This window comes from Sander vitreus, chromosome 20, assembly GCF_031162955.1.
Source record: "Sander vitreus isolate 19-12246 chromosome 20, sanVit1, whole genome shotgun sequence".
NCBI classification, from domain to species: Eukaryota; Metazoa; Chordata; class Actinopteri; order Perciformes; family Percidae; genus Sander; species Sander vitreus.
This window is the reverse complement of record NC_135874.1, coordinates 26,174,673-26,197,886: the sequence shown is the minus strand read 5'-3', so window position 1 is coordinate 26,197,886 and position 23,214 is coordinate 26,174,673. Positions and strand designations below refer to the sequence as shown.

Below are 23,214 nucleotides of genomic sequence, written 5' to 3'. Positions count from 1 at the left end.
GAAAAACAAATATATAAAGACAAGAAAATGCATGCAATTAACTGAGGTATTCAAGTGAAAAAAGGGCTTGTTGACGAGGAGGGGAGAGGGGGTGGGGGGGATGACATTTAGCGAGAAGCGAAATTTGTCGGAAACTGAAAACAAAAACAAAACAAAAAGGCTGGTATCCTTTATCCGTAGGAATTGACTTCAACCTCATAGTGTCACATCTTGTTATAGCTTTGGTAGGTACGGGATGTGAGGAACACTAGTGTGTTGAAATGAATTGGCCTTTTCCCACAAAAGGCTGTGTTCGAAAACGATTCGGAGCCTTGACACGAGTATCCAATGTAGAAAAGTCTGCAGCATATTGAACGCGTGATATGTCTCTCTCTCGTCTTGTATCAAAACTGGATGATTTTCTCCGTGGAAAGACATTTAGTGCGCACGAATGACTTAATTCAATTCCATCCACTCCTGGTATCAAAACACGGTAAACCAAATCGTCAAGGTAATGCCATTTACATCGAATCCCGCTCTCGCACGCTAGATATATCCATAGATTTAGAACATTTATAGAAGCAATCCAGTTGTCATGGTTTATACATAAACTTACAAGAACATGCAACCTCAAGTGCGGTTAAAAACTAGTTTTAAATTACAGTAACTGGGAATGTTGAAATTCCTATCCGTCTCGCAGGATATGAGGGTGAGCCTTAGCATCTAAGGCCAACAATATCATCCATGTATCTTATTATTATTATTATTATTTTTATATATCTTTATATACTTTGCTACGTATATGATTTTGGTGTCAATGTGACCACACAATTTTCAAGGTAACAGACCCTAATGGAATAAGTGCAAAAATGATTAAGAATACCATTTCAAGACAGATTTCAGACAGAAGTGCCACCAGGTTTTTGCTCCAGTGGTATCTGTTAGCCATGTCTGCCGTGAAGCGTTTTCAAAAACGCTTTCAAACTGACTGGCACTAGTGCACAGGCTGAGGAGTTTCTTTTAAATCTTCCTACATACTTTGATTTACACCTTTGATTGAACTATGTACAATCTAATACTACACAATAAGCATAAGCCTCATCTCATTGACATAGAGGTTAACCGGAAAAAAACGGTGAGGAATAGACATTGCGACCTGACTTTTTTTTTTTGTTTGTTTGTTTTTTTATACTTTGCTAAACGTTAATAAAGCACTCATGTGATTACACAAAGCAGAGAGGGAAAGCAAAGATTGTGTTTGCGCAAAAAAATAAAAATAAAAAAAAAATAAAAAAAAATAATCAAAACAGGTAAAAGATCTGATGTGAAATCTGTTGTGAGACCAGTCTGCTTCTCTCGTTGCGTCTCCACACCGTGTTCCCTGGCTGCCTTGGTTGTGCCGTCGCAGGCGAGCGCCGCGCTCTGCTGTGAAGCCCGATGTCGCTTTCTTTATTTAAATTTTTTTCATTTTTTCCCCCTCCGTTAGCGTCAGTAGCTTTAGGTGCTAATGCTGAGAGCTCGGAGGAAGGAGCTCAGTTGTTTTGGACCTGAGGTTGATTGGCTTTGAGGCTGCGCAGAGCTCGCCGCGCCGCCGCCGACTTGGCGATCCGGTAGCTGCGGCCGACTCCTTTGAACTTGCCCTTACCGACGACCTCCACCGTCACCCGGACCTTCCCGTCGTACGTTCTCTCTGCAGGGCTGCACACACACACCAAAAGGTAACAACAAGGGTTTCAATAGGACAATTGTGAAAAACAGAAATGAGCCAGTTCTCTTGAGAAAGCCTGGGAGAAGAGAACAGAAGCTCTTCACCAAGATGATTTGTAGATATTTGTTTGTATATACAGTTTGTCTTTTTTATTTCATATTTGCTTTTTGTTTTCATTTATTTCATAACGATAGATATATATATAATTTTAATTTTTTAATTTTTATAATTTTAATTGTTATTCATGTATGCGACCGGAAGATGTCTGGTCAATAGGCTGGTGGTGTCTTGTAATTGTAAAATGTATAATGTAAAATATTTGGCATGACACAGAAATAAAATAAAACTAACTAACTTAAACTAAGTAAGGGCTCCTGCAGCTGCGTGGCGTGTCCATTTTTACAGGGTTCATACGCATTTTAACGTATACTTTTCCATGACGTTTTCGGCAAATTCCCATGACTATGTATTCCTGAAAATGTCAGTCGGCATTATACAATAAGAATACAAATCTGTGTTAAAGTTTACCGTCAGAGGTTCAACAATAAAATGAATGATAATGTATGTGGTTAATAGAGGGAGTCGTAATATCGCGCCCCGAATAGAACGGTGAGGTTAGGACGACGTGAAAAACTTTCTGCGTCTTTTTATGTTTCCAAAACCTTTCCAGGCCTGGAATTTGCATTTTTTAAATTCCATAACTTTTCCAGGTTTTTATTTCGACTCCCATGGTAACAGGTTAGAGCTTGCACACTGCCTGCGTGACGCGCGGCTCGAGCCCCGCCGAAAACGCGTGCATGCTAGAAATAGGACCGACGCCTATTTTTCATGCGACACGCAAGCGTGTTGGAAGCGTTTCCAGGCAACATAGAATAGGAAAAGATGATTATGTGTCATTTTGACACAAATACACATTAATAAATGACATTTTGATGTTTGAAAGTCTCGAGGTTTTGACATAAATGTAATTTAAAAAGAATAATAAATGATTATCGATTTTCAAATATTGCAATGCTGTCAATACAGAATGAAATATTCTGTAGCCTATTTTGCCGTCAATACTGCCGACGTTATCTTTGCTGTTACCAGATCAGTATATAATAAATAAAGTTGAAGCACACGCTATTATTTCATTTTATCAATGGGAAACATCCATGTATACAGACACGTTTCTGGTGTGCAAAGACTTGTCTCGATACATTCAGTGTAAAGTGCATTTCCACAGCACTAATTCCATCAGTGGGTGTTACTCTGTTCTGTTTCGTTCTGATAATTTACGTTATTGCTGTGCGTTTCCTTTTCTTTCATAAGAACACAAATTGTTTATGCAATCGTGTACAGACAGAAATACATTTCTGGAGGGAAATGTGTGAGTTCAGCTAATGATTGGAAAGTATAAGCAACTGGAAATGAGTGAATGTTTTCTTGTTAAAAGAAGAGAAACTAAGAGCTCATGTGTAGAGTTAGAGCACAGGTCCAGTCTGTTATCACACACTTCATTTTCTGATTTTACGACCAATAATGGCACATCCTGTTATTTTTACGAAGTTTATAAAAATTAATTTTATGGTTTTATAATGTCAGCTGTCTACCTTGCTTTGAGTTTTCCCCCATTCTGTCTACTTTAAATGTGAATACCGTTTATACACACACACATTTTGATTATTGGTTATTATTGCTACAATGATAATCCTGATTATTTTGATTAATATTAAGACGTGATTATTGACGACGATTATTTTTACATATTTGAGAACAGAATAGGTTGTGTTGTGTTTGAACTTTAGAAAACAGTTTATACATTCAAACTGTGCTTAATAAATGAAATTCAATATGTTTGACTTCAAATCTAATTTGTTTTAATCATTATCTTTTCTGGATAAATACATTAAAATAAGACTTAATGCTTGGGTTAAAATAATCGATTCTCCAATAAAATCAATCTTTGTTTGAGTGATCTGATATAAGTTAATTTTATATATATATATGCCTTTTCACCATGGATGTATAACCCACCACAAACTTTTTTGGGGGTAAATAAACATGAACCTGTTGCATTATAAAAATACTTGAGAGTTGCTTCTTGCTTTTATAATTTACAGAAGAAGTTCTCTGAGAATCTCGTTTATATCCCAGCTCAACTGAAATTCCCCTAACCTAACTGATGTTGAATCAAATCAGAATTCTAATCACATTGGTACCTTGAGAACTGGAATCAAATCCATTTGGGAAATTATTGGCGACACGTAGCCCTAAAGTCCATTATGATTGATCTGTCCTTTCACCGGCACATTTCTATTACTATTCTACATGACAAATGTAATGGCACAAGCAGCCATCGTACACAGCATGGTGTGATCTCCTACCTGAACTTGGCAGTTTCTGGTTCCATCTCCAGCAGCTCCCTCACAGGAGAGCGTGGCACATTGGCAGAGAATTTCTCTGGAAGAGGTGAGGGGATGGAGGGGGAACATCATAAACAACATAAACCTCAGACTTTCAGTTCTACAACACGTCAACAGAACTGGCAAAACTCCTCAATGTTTGCAATCACCCAACAATCATAAAGGAATACATGCATAATGTATACTTGGACGTGTGTGTGTGTGTATATAATAGAAAGCTGTGTCAGATGTTTGCTGGGTGACCATACTGATGTTTTTGACCCGACAATAAAGTTTGATCTTAAATAAATGTGCTTTCACTCTTCCTCACCTATAAGTGGCCTCATCATGGGATAATACACTTGCCACACCGTCTCCAGTGACATCCTGCTGTCCATGTAAATTGCTCCGGCTAGCGACTCAAAGATGTCCCCCATGGCCTTAGGGACCTCGATGTCCTCCTCCTTCTCCTCATCTTCTTCAGAGCGCCGCAGCTGGTTGCAAAAACACGCACAAAGCTTTAGCTGATGCCATATTAAAGTGCTCATATTATGCTCGTTTTCAGGTTCATAGTTGAATTGAGAAGTTATATCAGAATAGGTTTACATGGTTTCATATTTTTGTTGTACTGCGCATTGCTGCAGCTCCTCTTTTCACCCTGTGTGTTGAGCTCTCACATGCTCAGTACCTAGGTAAGGACTACTAGCCAGTCAGAACCAGAGTATGAGGGGTGCCCTGACAGTACCTAGGTAAGGACTACTAGCCAGTCAGAAGCAGAGTATGAGGGGTGCCCTGACAGGACCTAGGTAAGGACTACTAGCCAGTCAGAAGCAGAGTATGAGGGAGTGCCCTGACAGTACCTAGGTAAGGACTACTAGCCAGTCAGAAGCAGAGTATGAGGGAGTGCCCTGACAGTACCTAGGTAAGGACTACTAGCCAGTCAGAAGCAGAGTATGAGGGCGTGCCACGCTAGCAGCTAGGCGAGCATTATAACGTGTGTTACAAAGTGACCACGTTTGTCTCTGAAGTAAAGGCTGGACTACAATAGAGCTGTTTGGAGCAGTTTGTGAACGGTGCACGCTCAACCAGGCTAGCTAACCGGGCAACCCTCTCCTGTCTTTAAACAGCAAAGCTCAGTGTACAAAACATCCAGGTAGCTGCTTCTCAGTAGCCTGGGAAAACCCTGACAAACTTCTGGCAAATTTGAGATTTGCTCTGCAAGTCCGTCTGGCCATGAGCCCATTCAAGCCCATTTCCCATTTTTCCAAATCGAGGCACCAATCACAACCGCTGAGGCGGGCTTTACACGATGACGATAGCGCAGCGACGTTGAACATGACGCTGGATTTCCACCGAATGCGGAACCGTCTGCGGACCGGCTCCGCTGCGTGTCGGCTGCGTGCTCCGCCGTCTGTCAATACCCACCAGGTCCGGATTTGTTGCGGCACGGCTGCGGCCATGACTGACAGCTGTAGTCACGAGGACCCACGAGATCTCGCGAATTCAGGTAGAATAGAACCACAAAACCAACAACAGTTTGTTTCCATCCAGAGGAGTAGAGGGGAAACAACTCTGTGCTGTGTTTTCAAGGTGTAGTGCAGGGAAATATGATCCGCCGTGAGCACGGTGTATTTTATTTTGAAAATTAACCGGATGTTTTATTTTGCGTCTGTGCTCGACTTCCTGTCCCGCAAAATCTGCCCTGTGCTGAATTGCTGCGGAGCTCTCCGGCGTCCGGCAATAATAGAAGCTCTGCGTATCTGCTCCGGAGGGCTGCGGACCACCGGAGCTGGGACTGAGTAGGGACGCAGACGTCCTGCAGTCAGTGGAAATACACACATTGACTTTAATGGAAACCTAATGACTACGCAGACGTTCCACAGCCGGTGGAAATATTGGGGGTTAGGCTTCGTCATCTCCTTCATCACTCTGATTGGTTTTAGGTCTATCCAATTGCACCCAGAGGCATTTGAGTGGCGTGCGTTGGTGACAGCCCTTTGGAAATGGGCTGTGGATGAACCTTCCCCAGACCCACTCTCAGTTACAACTGAGAAGGGTCTGGTGTCAACCAGGCTAGCTTCTCAGCCGGGACGTAACGTCACTCTGTCTAGTTAAAACGACAAATGTCAACGGCGGCAGATCGTGTCAGCTGTCGCTAATTAACATTAATTGGTGAGTAAATTGACAACATGCCAGAGTGTTGATCTTTAGACTTTTTAGTATTAAATATAAGCCTTTAGACATTCTCCACTGACTGCTAATGTACTGACACTACCTGTAGGAGTTGCTACGTTAGCAGCTTCATCGTGTTATTGTTAGTCTGCTTGATGAATAGTGAGCAGAATAGTGCCATATTACTGCAGCACGTCTTTATTTCTTTCAGCTGTATTTTCGGTAGGTTTGTGTATGTGCCTGCTGTCCCTAAGGCATAGAAGTATACCTCTCCAGTAGAATGAGAGGGGATCTGGTGCCAAGATAGCCATTTCCAGGCAAATTAAATCCAACTGCATTTTCTCTTCAGCGCTGAAATCATTGCAATATGAAACAGATTCATAGAAGCTGACAGCCTTGTTATTCAGGCAGATCTTTTTTTAATACTGACTATTATTTAGGGGGGAACCTACAACAGCAAAGATTAGGTTTCTTCCTATAGGGCTTTGTTGTTGGGTACGGGTGCTTGCTGTGTGTTGTTGTAGAAACAGGACTCACTTCGGAGTCCATGCCTTGCATCTCGTTCTTCTCCAGCTGAAACTGCACAAAGTCGTCGATGACGTGGAAAAGCTCGGGCGAGATGGCCTTGAAGTACTTGTGGTAGTCGTACTTGACGGCCAGAGAGGCAAAGATGGTGTTGTTGACGAGGGCCGAGCGCAGGTCGGTCAGCACGCCGGGAGAGTGCTGCCGAGGGTCTTCATAAAGGTGCTTTGTTATGAGGTAGTCTAGAATTGCATCGCCGAGGAACTCCAGCCGCTGGTAACAATCTGAAGAGGACGGACAATAAACAGTCAGAGCACATCCGAGCACTAACAACCGATCCAGGGTTTCTGCAGGTTTCACCAAGTCAAATTTAAGACTTTTTAAGACCATTAGGAATGAAATTTAAGAGCTATATCGCAACATAAAAAAAATAAAAAGTCAGATGTCAAACAAACAATGGCTGAAACAATTCCCTGATTTCCTTATTGGCTTCATAGGACGTGGTGTCTAGATTGGCTGCAATATAAGTTGCGTGTTGGTCTCATTTGTAGTCTTAATACAGCGGATTATAACTGGACTAGAGACAGAAAGAACTACAACACCACAGAATTATTAAAGAACATTGTAAAGCGCTGCGGGGACAGTTCAATGAACATTAGAGGTAGGGATATTAAGACCTGTTTAAAATTATTGAAGACCTACAACACAATACTTAATTAAAGACGTTTTAAGGCCTAAAATTTTGATTTGGGAATTTTAGACTTCTTAAAAGGCCTGGACACACCGGGCCGATAATCGGCTGTTGGACAGTCTGGCGAGGTCGGTGACTCGAGTCGGTTCGGTGTGGTCCCTGCCGTTGTCCTTCATTTTGGTCGATTTGACATGTATAATCAGGCACTGCTGGCAGTCAGACTCAAATGACCCATCTGATTGGTAGAGTACTAACCCGGAAATGGGGAGCGGGATGAGCGTGACTAGAGTCTCTCAAAGTCTGACGAAAATCTTTTAAACTGACCTTTGTTGATCTGAAATGAAGACAGATTCAGCAACTGCACGGCCTATTTCTCGCTTAAAATGTTTTCAGAAACGCGTTTCGGTGAACTATTTTAATACTGTACGAGATCATAATCTGAACAAGTGGCCATGACAGTCTGTCTTTGAATTTCCGGAGAAACCAGACCCGCGTGGCGCGTTCGTCCAATCAGCTGCCGGTTTTCATTTCTTGGGCGACAATACAGATTAGCGTAATCATAACTGCTGTTATGGAGACGTATTACGTCTCGTCGCTTTGGTGTGTTCCGAGGCACTTTGACCAATTTGGGGAGATGGATCAGCCCAACTTGTGGGTTGACACCTTTAGACTTTTTAAGACCCCGCGGAAACCCTGAGATCAAGCGCAATCTAAAAAGCTGTCACTTGTAGAGATCAGCCCCAAGACAGTTCTGCAGTTTCCCCTCAGCACTACTGAGCGCGTTATTCTGCCATGATATTCCAATCTCATCACCTTGGTTTCTATAAATTGAATTCCCATTCTATGATTTTGATGAGCTGCAGCATATATTCATGGACAGGTGTTTCCGACCCTCTGGTTGGTTAGATTGTATAGCATAAAATTTAAAAAAAAAAAACAGCTGCTTTGGCGATTTAATAATTGTGTTTGATTACATTGTCATATTAATTTGAATTTGATTATATCATTCAGCCCTTCTAATAGAGACACCTGTGCAGAGCTGAGCAGTGTTACCCAGTTTCTGGCCACTTCTACATTCATTCATATTTAATCTATATAAACATACATGTCTCAATGTCTCAACATCCAGTGCCAGCAACAGTTTTAAACAATCAAAAAAAGAAAATAATAATAATATATTTTCCCCCAGATGATACCCAAACACAATATTCTAAACCCTACTGTAAATACTACTGAAACTGTAGAGTAAACAATACCAAAAGTATCTGGATGCTGTGAGGTGAAGTCTGACCTGTGATGGTGTTGTAATGGTAGGAAGCGTGGGTGAAGGCTTGCAGAAGGTAAGCCTTGTTCTGAAAAGTGTAGTTGATCTTTTTTTCAAAGTTCTCGAAGCCAGAGATGAGGTGGTTGAGCGTTCGCTCTGCGTCCGGATGGTCCAGCAGGCAGCGCGGTGGGATCTTCAGCCAGCCGTAGCACAGGTCGATGGTGGTGATCCGACAGCTCTGCACCACTGCTCCTGTCAGGGCCCCTCTCTCCAACGGTAACACCTTGTTGTCATAAAAAAAAAATGACATACCTATAATACCCTATGAGCCTGATCGCTGCTTGGTAAAATCTTATCTTGTCATGCAGGGCCTTGCTGTCCAGGCCACAGCTGTGAACCTTTCTTCCCAACAATGTCAAGCAGGCACTTTGCTTTTTGTCAGTCATATTAAAAAGCCCGCTCTCTCTCTCTCTCGCTCAGTAAACTTCATGACTCAGCACCCATGAACTAGCTACACTTTAGAAGGTCGACAACCTAATGTTTAGACTAAGGAATTAGACTAGACAAGCCAGGAAAGCTGTGCTGACAGTGCTTTCTGTAAACGGCAATAATCATGGATTTGACGGTAATAGAAATTGTTGGTAGTATTTTAACCATCACGTTTCCTTCATTCCAGCAGCAGTCAGACTCTTTAATGCAACATCACAATGTAGCACGGCTAGCTGTTTCTGCAATATGATCCATCACTGGACAATATTCTGCACTATGCATATTTATTCATTTATTAATTACTCTGTGTCACCTCCAACTGTGCAATATGTCATTTCTATTGATCTGCACCTTATTGTGTAAATATTTTTGTTTTACTACTATTATTACTAGGGCTGTAGCGATACACTAATCTCACGATACGATATGTATCACGATATTTAGCTCACGATACGATATGTATCACGATATTTAGCTCACGATACAATATGTATCACGATATTTAGCCAACGATACGATTCGATATAATTCGATACACTTGTGTTATTTTCTGAAAGATTTAAAGGGGACAGTGATTTTGGTGACATCTTGTGAGTGTTCCATTTACTTGGATTTAATTAATTGAACTGAAAACTAAAAAAATCAATTACACAATACATGGCTCTGACTGGACAGAGAGTCTACAGCTTGCAAATGCTGGACAAAATGAATCAAAAGATGTGTTAAAAAATTAGTTCCATTTACTGAAAGCTTACAAGCCTTTGAAGTATTGCAATTAACAACGGAGAGTTAAAAAGTGCAGCAAGTGGCCTGTTCTGAACAGTTTCTTTGACAGCTTTTTTAGCTTGACACTGAACATATGAGGTAGCCAGTCTAGCCACCAGGTAAGTAAACATAGCACCATGGCTTCTCCTCAGAACACACCGGAAATTCACAGCCAGACTGCCATGGCGGCTTGTTCAGAATATGATCTCATATTGTACTAAAATAGTTCACCGAAAAGTGTTTCTGAAAACATTTTAAGCGAGAAATAGCTTAACAGTTGCTGAATCTGTCTTCATTTCAGATCGACAAAGGTCAGTTTAAAAGGTTTTCGTCAGATTTTGAGAGGCTCATGCGCTCGCCATTTCCGGGTGAGTCCCGACTGCCCTGCAACGCGAACGGGGGGAAACACGGGGGATTTGAATGGGACTTATGTATCGATACTCGCGGATTAAAAATCGATACTTTCTTGGGAAAGAAAATATCGATTTATATCGCAGAATCGATAAAATTGCTCAGCCTTAATTATTACTAATTCTAGTTTTTCTATTTCTTATCATTTATGTATATTTTTTCTCCTATGTCTACTTAATGTGCATTTGTGTTATTCTGATGTGTGTAAAATAGGAGCTGCTGTAGCACAGGAATTTCCCCAGTGTGGGATTAATAAAGTCTATCTATCTATCTTATCAGAAGAAGAACACTACCCAACCCTAGACCCAATGTATCATTGCTGAATCTTGCAATATTGAGAATGAACAGTGTGGGAGGTCCGTGCTCACCTTGAGGCCCAGCGAGCAGAGAAACATCTGGGCCGCTCTCTCTCCACAGCTGGTCAAGTAGCAGCCCAGCAGGGCCTCCACGCAGTCTGCAATGCTCTTGTCAGCGATGCACTGCTCCGTGTGCAGGTCGTAGGAGATCGACTGCTTGCCGAGCTCTGCGCCGCAATTTTCCTCAGACGGATTCCAAAAGCCCACCACGAAGTCGTCCTCCTCCCCGGCCTTGCTGGGATCCAGGTAGCACATGGCGTCCCACGAGCTGTAGTCAAACTCCTCGGCAGAGGGCCCGCTGGGTGCCGGCTCCGCGGGGTAGTGGGCGGCGGTGGGATGGGGTGGCTTCTTGGGGGCCTTCCACTCGTATGGAGACTCCATGGCGGGGGAGGAAGCCGTGGCCGGGGTGAGAGAGGGTGGGAAGCCGCTCAGGGAGATCTTCTTACCAAACGCACCGGATCCCAACAACATGTTGTCTATGAACTTTATGTGCTCCTTGTAATACTCCAGATCGTCCTCCATGTTGACTTCATCCTTTGGCTCTTCCTTCAGCATTAGCTCACTGTCGTCATCCACCTCCTCACCCTCCTCGTCGTCCTCATCAGAGTCATTTCCAGACTGCCCGTTGGCCAGAAGCTCCTCTCTGGCCTGGACGATGGACGAAAAAATGAAGGAAAGCAGAGTTAGAAGGGAATTAAAAATAAGTAGTCATGATTAAGTACTGAGCTCAAGAGTCATTTTTAGGTATTTAGGCGTCTCCATTTAAATTAACCTTTCTGATGTAGGAGTTCCAACATGAGTTGCCTAACGTGGTAAAAATGACAAGTAAAACTCAGAGTCTCAACAGGACTTTGCGGTGTGCGAGGTTCGAACTGTCATGACTTAAAGACAAGTCTCTCTTTGGTTGTGTTTAAGAATGGTCCTAATAATAATTAAGTTATAATATAAAAGTTGTGAATACATACTCGTTTACAGGAACACAGAAATCCAATTATTCCTAAACTACAAAAGGCACTGAATAACGGCCAGGAAAGTGTTTTTGCAGAACAACATGATGTCGCAGCGAAGTTGACTTTTTTGACCCAAAATGTCATCACTTCATCATTTTATCCTATTAGACATTTGAGTGAAATTTTGTTATAATTTGTGTATTCATTCTTGAGTTATGGCCAAAAATGGGCGATCCCAGTGACCTTTCATCACCGAATTATAATCCTCATCTTTGAGCCCAAGTGGGCATTTGTGGCAAACTTAAAGAAACACCCTCCAGCCCTTCTAGAGATATCGCGCTTTATCGTTTTCTACTGCCCAGTCACAGTACAGCCACCAGCAGGGCAACAGCCCACAGGGAGGCCCCCGATTGGCTGCTGACGGCGCAGTCGGCCCAAGAGTCGATCAGAGGAGCATCAGGACGGTGTGTCAGCGTCTGGTTCAAACGTAGCTGAAACAAGTGGGGCTCACCTCCGTTTCCATCACCCTTCCCCATCTTCATTACAGTTGGTTTTGTAGTTAGGTCATTTTAAAGCCTCTGAACACCCACACAGGTGTTCTATAGTTATTCTGGCTGATTAGACTCTGTTCAGGTTGAAGGTGGGCCGGAGCTTTGGTGGGAACTTATTAGGTCACTAATTCTTAATGGAGCTTTTTCACAGCAGACATTTGGACTTGTCATAGTTGGTTAAAGCACAGCTGAAACTGATAACCTTAACAATGGCTCAGTTCCATCAAGTGTCCCAGTGAGCTATTTCAGTGAGTTAGCATGCACAATACCAGGGCCTCTCCTAAGTGGAACGCAGCCATCATGAATGGGTTTGAATACACCGTGCTGTGTCCTACTATGACATGTCAACATGTCTGCCGTGAAAAAGGTCTACAGCAATAAGGATGATAAAGGTGTCACTTGTCCCCGCCCCTAACACGTGCAATAACAGTAACAGTGGACTCAGGAAGATGTCAATCACTCAGTCTAACCACACCCACACAGTCCTGGAAAAGGTCCAATCAGCCACATTACAGCGTCCAGGGCCTCTAAGAAGACTAGACTTGGTTTGTGTGCCGTTATTCTGTGTTGCTCTGTGCACAGTGAAACAGCAAACAAACAAAAAAGGGAAAGAGAACGTGATTGGACTGATAAATTGAGATTCAACTCGGGGGTTTATTGACCGATGACTAACCGTCGTCATCCAGGGGGGCAACCCTAATAAGCACTACATCACCACAGGGGCGGGTCACGTGTTTAATGAGCGAGGCAAGTGTTTAAACAGTCATCTAGTAACTAGAGCTGAAACAACCCTTTAACCCTTGTGTTGTCTTGGGGTCAAATTTGACCCGTTTTCTAAATATCTATATCAGAAATATGGGTTTCTTTTTAACTACCTCATTTTGATTACCCAAAAATAACACGGATCATTCCATACAACGCGCTTCACGAGTACAACAAAAATCTATACTTTCATAGAATTTTTTTTAGCATTTGAACGGTATCTCGACTGAACGTTGACATATGCCATTCTGTGATTATCCTTCCTTTATTATTAGTCTATTCATAATTTTTGCTTTTTAACTCGAGAATTAGGTATAATTTCCTATAAATGCGGTTTATTGACCATGAATTCCAAAAATAAGTGTAGCTCTAGTAATGAGTTTGTGTTAGTGGTGTTTATACATGGTAGTGAAAAGAAGCGTTAAACGTCATAAAAGTGCCAAAAACATTGAAAAAAAGCCAAAAAACGTTAGAAAAAGTGATTTTCAGTTTTGAGCCGGGAGGACGATGCGAACACCATCTGCGATCTGAGAATTAGCTGCTTTTCTGCGTGTTTTATTCGATTGTAAATCGAATATATTTTGGACTGTTGGTCAGATAAGACAGTTGAAGACATCACCTTGGACTTTTGTAACGTTTTCACCATTTCCGGGACAAAGAAGAATGGATTAATCCATAAAAAGGGACAGATTAAACAGTATTGATAACAGTTATTTGAATCCCTTACGCTGATTGTTTTAAACATTTGTTGACCTTTTGTCTTAACTGAGCTTGTAACCGGGGCATTTGAAGACATACAGAGTCAGAGTGGGCTTTACATTCGTCTTAATGCACTCGAGCTTCTATTTTTTGTACCAAGTGCTACTAGGGCTGCACGATATGAGGAAAATATCTAATTGCGATTATTTTGAGTGATACTGCGATTTGATTCACGATATTGGAGGGAATGAGCATTTTTGTGTCATTATTCTCATTTTCAATGAAAACCATTCAAATGAAAATGATTACAGTGTGATTTTTGCGAGAATCTGTACCAAACAAAGATTTTTTTTTTAAAGATAATTTTTTGGGGGCTTTACCCTTTATTTGATAGTGACAGTGGATTGACAGGAAAGGGGGGAGAGAGAGAGAGAGAGAGAGGGGATGACACGCAGCAAAGGGCAGCAGGTCGGATTCGAACCTGGTCTGCTGCAAAGGCCTCAGCCCACACGGGGCGCACGCTCTACTGGGTGAGCTAGAGGCCGCCCCACAAAGATTTTTTTCTGTAGTCTGTAGGATAGGATTTGTAGGCCAGAACGTCTCTGCAGCATCACAATACTTCATTCAGAACGTTTGACACATATTTTGCCTTTAACAACTACTGCGCCCCTCTGTGATTTGGATATTGCACTAGTTCATATTGCGATTTCAATAAAATTACGATTAATTATCCAGCCCTAAGTGCTACATAGAGCTATTATCATTATTTTAGTGTAGTAGCATTCCATATTGTTTTACTTTCACATACATTCGTTATATTATATGTAGGAGTAGAGTCTAGAGTCAAAGGCTACTGTAAATGGTGTGTTGCCAGACAAGGTGGAAGCCTGCCCTCTAGTGGCCTGACAACATCCATGACAGAAATGAAGGCATGAATGAACTTGTCAATTACTACATTGTCTACTTATATACTATCACCAGAGCAAGCATTTTGAAATCTAAGGTATAGGGCTGCAATTAACAACTATTTTCACTGTCAATTACTCAATTAATCAATTAGCTGTCTGGTCTATAGAAGCCCAGAAGACCAAGATGACGTCCTCAAATGTCTTGTTTTGTCCACAACTCAAGTTTCAGTTTAATGTCACAGAGAAGAGAGAGAAAAACCAAACGAGTAAGTATTAACATTCACTTTCTTAAATGTAAAGCTGGAAAGAGAATTTTACAGAATTGCCATCTTTCATAAAAAATTATGATTGACGATTGGCGATTGATTCAATAGTTGACAACTAATCGATTAATCTTTGCAGCTCAATTTAGGTCAAACCCTTACACACACACCTCTGCTAATTCTTATTTTAACCCCAGACCCTAATGCAGCCCTTTGAAGAAGTAAGAAACGTGTCCTCACTCCGCGAGTTTAAAGTGTCGGCTCTGCATTAAGTGAAGCCCACTGACCTCCTCTGAATCCAGTTTGTCTGTGCTGCTCTTGTCCTGGTTGACCACGTAGCCAGGGGGCAGCCAGTTAACAGGGGGGTCGAAGATGGACACCACCATCCTGCTGGGGAGCCCTTTCTTCTTCCCGAGCCGGTACAGGTTACAGTTGCTCACCTGGACATGGGCAGACCAAAGAGGGATGAGTCGAAAGACACGAAACCTTCACACACCCGCATCAGTTACACGGGAAAAGTCCGCTTTAATTCAACAGTCAAGTGCGATTGTTTTTTGGATACTAACTGAGACTAATGAAAACTGAGTGGCAACCAATCTGTGGCTACATATCTGGTTACAACAGCGTACCCCTTGGATCTGTGAAGCAACATTCAGTACCACAACAATGTCCGTACTAGTAGGTAACACTTTATTTTGTTTACAAGGAATTCCTAGAAAGAAACGGATATGCATCGACCTGTAATTTCTTAAGAAGGCTCCTGGAAAGAATGATGTCATTAGTTACTCATAACGGCGACAACGTTGAATTGGTATTTTCCTTATTCAACTAATTTAAGTGTAGGTGAGTCTTCTAGTCAGAGCACAGCAGGTCAGCTGAACATGCACCAAATGTAAGGCTTGGCCTTCAGCATGTGGATAAAAAACAATTGTAGATAGATAGTAAATTGAAAATCTCTCAGTTTTTCAGTCATTAATTGATTTAAATATTTGTTTCTGGAGCATTCATGAGCGGAAGGAGTTTGCTTCAGTTTCAGTGTTATCATGTAACCCAAGTATGGAATCTCCATGACAGATGAGCAAACTCCAGCCGCTGATGAAGGCCACAAAATAAGGACGAAAGCTCCTGAAAAACCTTGACGGAATCATCTTGAAAACCTGAAATGGGATATATTTTTATATTTTCATTTATTTAATGGCGTCTTATATTAGGACTGCTCGATTATGGAAAAAAAAAGCCTAATCACAATTATTTAACATTGTTACTCATTGTTTTTTTTTTTTGGAAAGATGTTGCATTTATTGAATTTAAAAAATAGTGAAACAGTTAAATAAATCAACAGTGAAAAGCCCTTGAACTGTGAAATTTCACTTTATACTTTTCCCGTTTGAACTCTTTTTTTTTTTTACACAAGACAAAATAAGTGTGTGTCTCGATAACTTTCATTCATCATTATCATTAGGAGCCAAAATCGTAATCAACATTCAAATTTCGATTAATTGCACAGCCCTGTCTTATATTGCATCTCTGTGTGAATGTTTTCTACCCCTATTGTAATCACCTGCTGAAACACTTCAAAAGAGCCAACATCGTAATATTTTAAGAGATGGTTCTACAACTTTCAGCATTCATAGAAGCAATCAAATCTCTTCAAACTGTCAACTGTGACCACAACCGTCATTTCACCTATGACGCCCCATCGTCCTTATGATAAGTCATGAACTGTCTCACCTTCTTGCTGCGCATGTAGCTAAGTCGTCCCTCGTGAGCGTCGGGGTAGGTACAGAACAGGTATGTGGTGATGGCATGCTTAAGGAAAGAGTCTCCGAGCATCTCCAGCCGCTCCAGGTTGAAACCGTCGCTGGCGTTGGATAGGGTCAAGGCCTGCAGGATGAGGCCCGGGTTGGGCCCCAGGCTTTTGGGGGAGTCTCCCGTCTGGGCTCTGTGCTGGGGGACAGCGTCCAGATCGGGAGGAGAAGGTGCTGTGGGAGCATTGGGAGCCATGGCTGCCCGGCTGCAGACTGAGGTAGCTTTATTTGCATGGTCTGAGGGCCTCCCTGGTGTACATTCATCGCTAGGCTGTGGAGGACTGGAGCTGGGCTTCTTCGAGCTGCGAGAGGGCTGCGCAGGAACTGAGGTAGTGGTTTGTATTGATTCGGGACTCGGCAGCCCAGGGGAGCTGGGCTGGGAGCGTTGGCAATTGTCACGTCGGTGAAGGTGCTCGTCTTGGGGGCCGTCGTCGTCACAGTCGGTGGCGAGGGCAGTGCCGTTGGTTAGGTTCCCCGTGCATGTGGCTTCTCCGGGCTCGAGGGCCACGAGGGGCCCCCGCTCGGGCAGGGAAGAGTGGTGACTACTGGGATGCGTGAGGGAATCGGAGTCAGGGGTGAGGGTCTCTTGGCGCTCGCAGTCGCCCTCGCCATCCTCACTGCACGAGTCGGGACAGGAGATGAACGTTTTGCTGTCGATGGATCTCTTCCAGCCAAAGTCCAGGTTCGGATACCTGCAACATACAGACCATCGATACATTAGAACGCTGGAGGTTTACACCTCAATCATGACAATCTTTTCTGTGACTTCACATTCAGAATACAGTGTGTGAACATTGCAACTTTCAACTTACAAGTTCAGATTTTTTTGCACCATATTTACCTTTACAGTTTATTCCCCCCGCTACCCCGTTCAAAGCTGCTCTGCTCAGTTTGGCTACGTGCTAAACTCTGATTTCACCCAGCTCCACACAAATCACTTACACATCAAAAAATTATTAAAAACTAGACACTGGCAGCATGGAGGGAGGGAGGGAGGGCACCTTCATGTACAACGTGAGCCTGGGTCGGGCTCGGACGTGCTTCGAACTCACGGAGGGAGCCGACGGTTTGAATGGCTTGGCTAATTTGTGCCGTAAGGAAAAAATCAATAGCACGCCAGCTCTCATACCACTTCATATCTTTCATTCTCACACTGTGGGAGATTACGCATGAATTACCTGTGTGCAATTGTAGTGTTGTGTTACAGTAGGGTATAATGGCGTGAGGCCATTGTTCCATTCTTTAAGGAAAGTTCAGATTCAGCAAATGGAATAACTGAAAGGGACTCACTTTTATAAAACACTGAACTCATATGTTGTGTAGTGTATGTAACAGGGACCTGAAGTCAGGGGGAAGGGTCTGGGCTCCCACTCCAGCTTCAGTGGCTGTCTGGGCTCTGAGCTCCTCGGCGGTCAGAAGGCAGTGGAGGCGGTAGAGGATGCTGGGCAGACACACTGCTTTCCTCCACAGGGAAGCAGGGATGGGGTGGATGGCACACAGCTCTGGAACCAGGATCTGACAAACACAACACAATTTTAGACTGGGACTATCGCAGTGCGGCATGTATGACAAGTGTATGTAGTGGTATTCACACTCACACAAGTAGCGGCTATAGTGTACGTGATCAGTTTACATTGAATAGTTTCTAAGTCACTTTTGTTCAGATATGACCGTGACGAAGCGGCTCAAAAAGGAAAAGTATGGAGAGAAAGGATATTGGACAAATTAACATTACTATTTGAATGTCCCGTTGTGTCTTTAGAATCACACCTTATAGACAGTGAACAGTATTAATGTGAAGCGGCAAGAGAATCCTGCATCTGAATGATCACACTGCTGTACGGATCATATACTCTAGCTGTGGCAGTGTGAGATGAAAATGAAGAATGCTCAACGAAAGACTGTCTACGTGTCTAATGTGTCTTTGGTTTTGTTGACTAAAATGTGACTAAAACTAATCCACATACACAAGATTGTGATTAATAAACCAGAGCACGTTTTTCTCCCATCCCGGAGTGCTGTGTGGACCCTCCTCCGCGGTGCTGTGGAGGAAGGTCTGGCAATGCGAGACTAATCCAGGTGGCACTTTTTTGCCAGAGCCCAACACAGCGGTCCCATTGGAACGAACGAGGGGTAGGGCTGCACTATATGAAGAAAATATCTAATTGCGATTATTCTGACCGATATTGCGATACGATTCACGATATCGGAGGGAATTTTAAAGTTTTTGTATCATTATTCTCATTTTCATTGAAAATTATTAACATTGAAAGAAATTAAAATGATTATAGTGTGATTTGAGGATCTGTAACAAACTTATTTTTTTCTTTAGTCAGTAGGACAGGATCTGTAGGCCGGGACGTCTCTGCAGCACCACAATACTTCATTCAGAATGGTTAAACACATATTTTGCCATTAACAAATATTGCGCCCCCCCTGCGATTTGGATATTGCACTAGTTCATATTGCAATTTCGATACAACTGCGATTAATTGTGTGGCCCTAACGAGGGGGCTGTTTAGGACGGTGCTGCCATCGGCGTGACCACAGAAGCAGCCATTACCTGCTTGTTCTGCAGACTCTCCCACTTGGCCTTCCTCTTCTCTGCGCTGCTGAGCGGCAGGGCTTTGCCCTTCTGGTTCAGGTGGCGCGGGGTTAACAGGTTGAGTCTGAGGGCACAGGAAAACAAGAGCCTCGACTTTATAGCCGTCCAAATAAAATTCATGTACAAAGAGCTGTCATTACATTGTGACTTTATGACACCGTGCTTTAAAGTTTGGCTTTTGCTCGTCACATTATAAGACAAGACCACGGTCCAAGGACTGACTCAAAAATATTCTGAAAACCTCTTTTAAAAGGAGTACTCCACCCATCAAGCCCCTCTGGCCAAGAAAAACACTTACAAACACGCCTTCATTCCCCCTGCCATAAACATCGTAAATACAAAGTAATGACCCACACTAACACTATGCAAAAACATATATTGTAATTTGTATCCTGTGTAAATTATTTTAAGTTTTTGTATGTTTACTGTACTGTTTGTTTTTCCACTGTACGTTGAGCCATGTCTAAGACAATTTTCTGTCACGACAGACAAACGTTTTCTGAATCCGAATCTGATTTAGCTTTGCACCCGTGTTAACATTGTCAGACTCACAATGCACATTTATATAAAAAAAACAAAAAAAAAAACATCGCAGAACCAGAGATATCGTCTTTTTTCATTTGTGAAAACCCGGCGCCTTAATCACCCACAATGCAAGCGGACGGATCAGTTCTGTCGGAGACTCAGGTGTGTTATGCTAGTAGCGGCTAACGTAGCCTGGAGCATTCTGTCTGCAGCAGAGAGGAGACTGCAGAGGGCTTCTTTCTAACTCCACAGATGTTTTTTCCATTTTCAAACTTGTATTCTTCATCCCCAGCCAACGCTGACTCAAGTGACATTACTTGAGGAGATGTATCAGACTTCACACAGCTCCCTATGGAGCCACTTAAGTTTTTCTTTTTCTCACACATGGTGTTGAACTCCCAACAGGTGGAGACACACTTGCGTAAAATTGGTGGAGTTCCCCTTTAAAACATTGTGTAAAAGCTGTTCTGTTGCACAAACTCAGGGAAAAATTTAAATAAATCACACAAAATACATAAGAGTTAAGCTTGAGCTATATTTAACTTGTCATGATCCCCGTGCTGCTGACCTGGAGGAGGTGTGGTCTACGTCCAGAAGCGGCTGGTTCAGGTTGGACAGGTCCAGGTTGTACTTGGTTTTGTAGTACTCTGCGAATGTCTCGTACTCTGGTGAAGGAAACTTACTAAGCGGGGTCAGGTCTGTGTACACATCCGCAACGTAGAAGCGATGAGGCTGGTCAAAGTTGCGATACCTGGGAGAGGAGCAGTGGGTAGATCAACATTTACATATTTAAAACGACATAAGTTGACCCAAAGTACTTTCCTACCATGGCAGATGGTTTGAAGTCTGCCTCGATACAGATAAGACAACTAGGGCTGGGTACCGAATTCAATACTTTTTAGGCACCGACCAAATTTCCTCTACTGTATGGAGTATCGAAAAATGCCTTGTCACTCAATACCCGTTTTCAATACCTAAGGAGTAAATGTCATCAGCGTCAGTGAGCCAATCAGCATGCTTCGACCAAGATCTAATAATGTCTGTGATTGGCTGTCTAACGTTACACGTCGTAGAGACACGCAGGAAAAACTCTACATAGAGGCAGGCAGACTTTTATTTTGAAAGGCCAGTTATGTCATGGATCCAGGATACTATGCATCCTGATAAAGTTCCCTTGGCCTTTGGAATTAAAATAGCCCCCCCACATCGTCACATCCCCTTCACCATACCTAGAGATTGGCATGGTTTTATTTCAGTTAGCCTAATAGCTGGTTTGATTTGCATTGAGAGATGATTTTATGGTAAGTACCCCATGCCAATCTCTAGGTATGGTGAAGGGTATATGATGATGGGGGGGTATGGTGAAGGGATGTGATGATGTAGGGCTATTTTAATTCCAAAGGCCAAGGGAACTTTATCAGGATCATAGTATCCGGGATCCATGAAATAACTGGCCTTTCAAAATAAAAGTCTGCCTGCCTCTATGGGAATTTAACATAGCGGTGTACTTACTTATGCCCCCTGTATTTTAAGGAAGAACATTTATTTATTTACGATACATTATTCATTCACAAAGGAAATTGGTGTCCTTAAAGGTCGGATTTTTCCTCATTTTTCCAAAAGAAGATTTTTTATTCCTCTTTTTAGTAAACTTTAGCATGGGTGTATTCACTTATATTTAAGTTAGCTTAGCACTGTACCAGCGTGTCATATATTTTATTATGTTTTAACAGCTGCATACTACTATCCCTGTATGGATGTGATCTGATTTCTATCTTGTATTATCCAGTTTGACAAAACGGAGAAAGAACATAAATAAACTAATTTAAAAGTAGATTTTCTTCAGGTCTAAATTGCGTGGTATCGGATCAGTGCATAAACTCCAGGACTTCCGGATTCAAATACCAGCATTTTAGGCAGAATCAGAGGCGATACTGGTATCGGTATAGGAACATCTCTAATTTGTACACAGTAAAACTACAGCACATATGTGGTACAGTGGTACCTTGGAATGATGACAGCGTCCTGGTAGTCCTCCAGCTTGAAGGTGAAGGGGTTCTGCTTGGTATACTGAGTGGTAGGAATGCCAGTGCGGGCCTCAGACTTCTCAATGTCCTCCATGAACCCAAAGTCCATATCTAGCGTGCTGGAGTCCCCAACTGATTGAGCCAACGAACAAAGCGGCAGAGAGGGGATAATGGAAGGAAAACTAATAAGCCACTCCACTAGGGCTGCACAATATATAGATGTCTTTATACATGGCGAAAGGCTGCAACATATCGTGAAAGACACTCAGATTTTGTGTGTTAGTTGAAAGTAAATATCAGTAGAAAACTGTACTTCCAATATATGGTGCATAGTTTCTGTCGCCCCCATGAGGAATTCTAAGTAATGACAACAACACTGTGGGCAAGTCCACATGATACAAGCCTTCCGTGATTGTGGACAGCCCAACATGATGGACTCTTCAGAAGAGGTCATTATCTGACACAGTCATACTCAGAAATACAGAGAGTTGTGTGGAGCTGATAGTCTTAATTATTTTGTCATTTGGCGATGGCTTGAATGTAACGGACGTTCATTAATATCAAAAAGTTACGCACTAAAGCTTTAAAATGTAACTCATTCTTTTTTTAGTGGTGTCTTCATATTAAATTCAATGTTCAATTGGTCCGTACGAAGAATGTTGGAAAGGATTTCCTTTCATTTATTCTAAATTCGACAAGCAATGTGTTGCTTTTAGCAGAATGCTGAAAGCAGCAGAAATGCAGAACTGAGTACACTCTAATATCTGTTTATTTATCGCAAGTAATATCTTTATCGCAACATTCAACAACGTTATCGCATATTTTCCTCATATCGTGCAGCCCTAATCTCCACGCACCTGGGAAAGTAATCTACTCACCAACATTCAGAGGTAGAACGCAGTAAGCCGAGTCAGCCAGCGTGGGCTTGAACTCCAGTGCAGGTTTCTCCAGGCGGAGGATGTGGGAGAAGATGTACTGGTGCAGGCGGGTGATGAGGTCCAGCTGGGCGGTGGTGAGCGCGAAGCCCGACTTCTGCAGCTCGATGGAGATGGTCACCTCACCCGAGCGAGTGTACACCGGGAAATGGGGGATCTGGACAGAAGGAAAGCATCAGCCACCGCCCATAACCAATACGGGTTGGGAAAAACAATTCACTCGTGAGGGTTTCTGCAGGTTTCGACAAGTCAAACCTAAGACCTTTTTAAGACCATCAGAAATGAAATTTAAGACCTACATCACGACATAAAAGTACAAGGAAATGCAGAGTCACAAAAGTACTTCCAAAGTAAATAAATATATTTAAATTGAATAAAAGCGACACATGGTAATAATGATCTGTACAAATACAGCGAATTATATTTGGACTAGCGAAAGA

The 23,214-nt window shown here is 42.5% G+C and overlaps 1 protein-coding gene across 3 annotated transcripts in view; it reads right to left on the bottom strand.

The window, feature by feature from the left end:
- Positions 1-993: 993 nt before the first annotated feature.
- Positions 994-23,214, bottom strand: part of dicer1 (dicer 1, ribonuclease type III) — a 53,228-nt gene continuing 31,007 nt past the window's right edge. For 2 of the 3 annotated variants that reach the window (XM_078278232.1, XM_078278233.1), the window contains exons 17-29: positions 22,718-22,931; positions 21,818-21,971; positions 20,381-20,563; positions 19,246-19,351; positions 18,022-18,197; positions 16,606-17,374; positions 15,162-15,314; positions 10,754-11,389; positions 8,748-9,003; positions 6,781-7,049; positions 4,403-4,565; positions 4,054-4,129; positions 994-1,677 (exon numbers count right to left, since the gene is read on the bottom strand). In XM_078278232.1, the coding sequence (XP_078134358.1) occupies positions 1,512-1,677; positions 4,054-4,129; positions 4,403-4,565; positions 6,781-7,049; positions 8,748-9,003; positions 10,754-11,389; positions 15,162-15,314; positions 16,606-17,374; positions 18,022-18,197; positions 19,246-19,351; positions 20,381-20,563; positions 21,818-21,971; positions 22,718-22,931 (3,321 nt within the window). In that variant the 3' untranslated portion in view covers positions 994-1,511. Of the gene's footprint in view, positions 1,678-4,053; positions 4,130-4,402; positions 4,566-6,780; positions 7,050-8,747; positions 9,004-10,753; positions 11,390-15,161; positions 15,315-16,605; positions 17,375-17,972; positions 18,198-19,245; positions 19,352-20,380; positions 20,564-21,817; positions 21,972-22,717; positions 22,932-23,214 lie in introns of those variants that run through there. The other variant, XM_078278234.1, reaches the window with a different exon arrangement.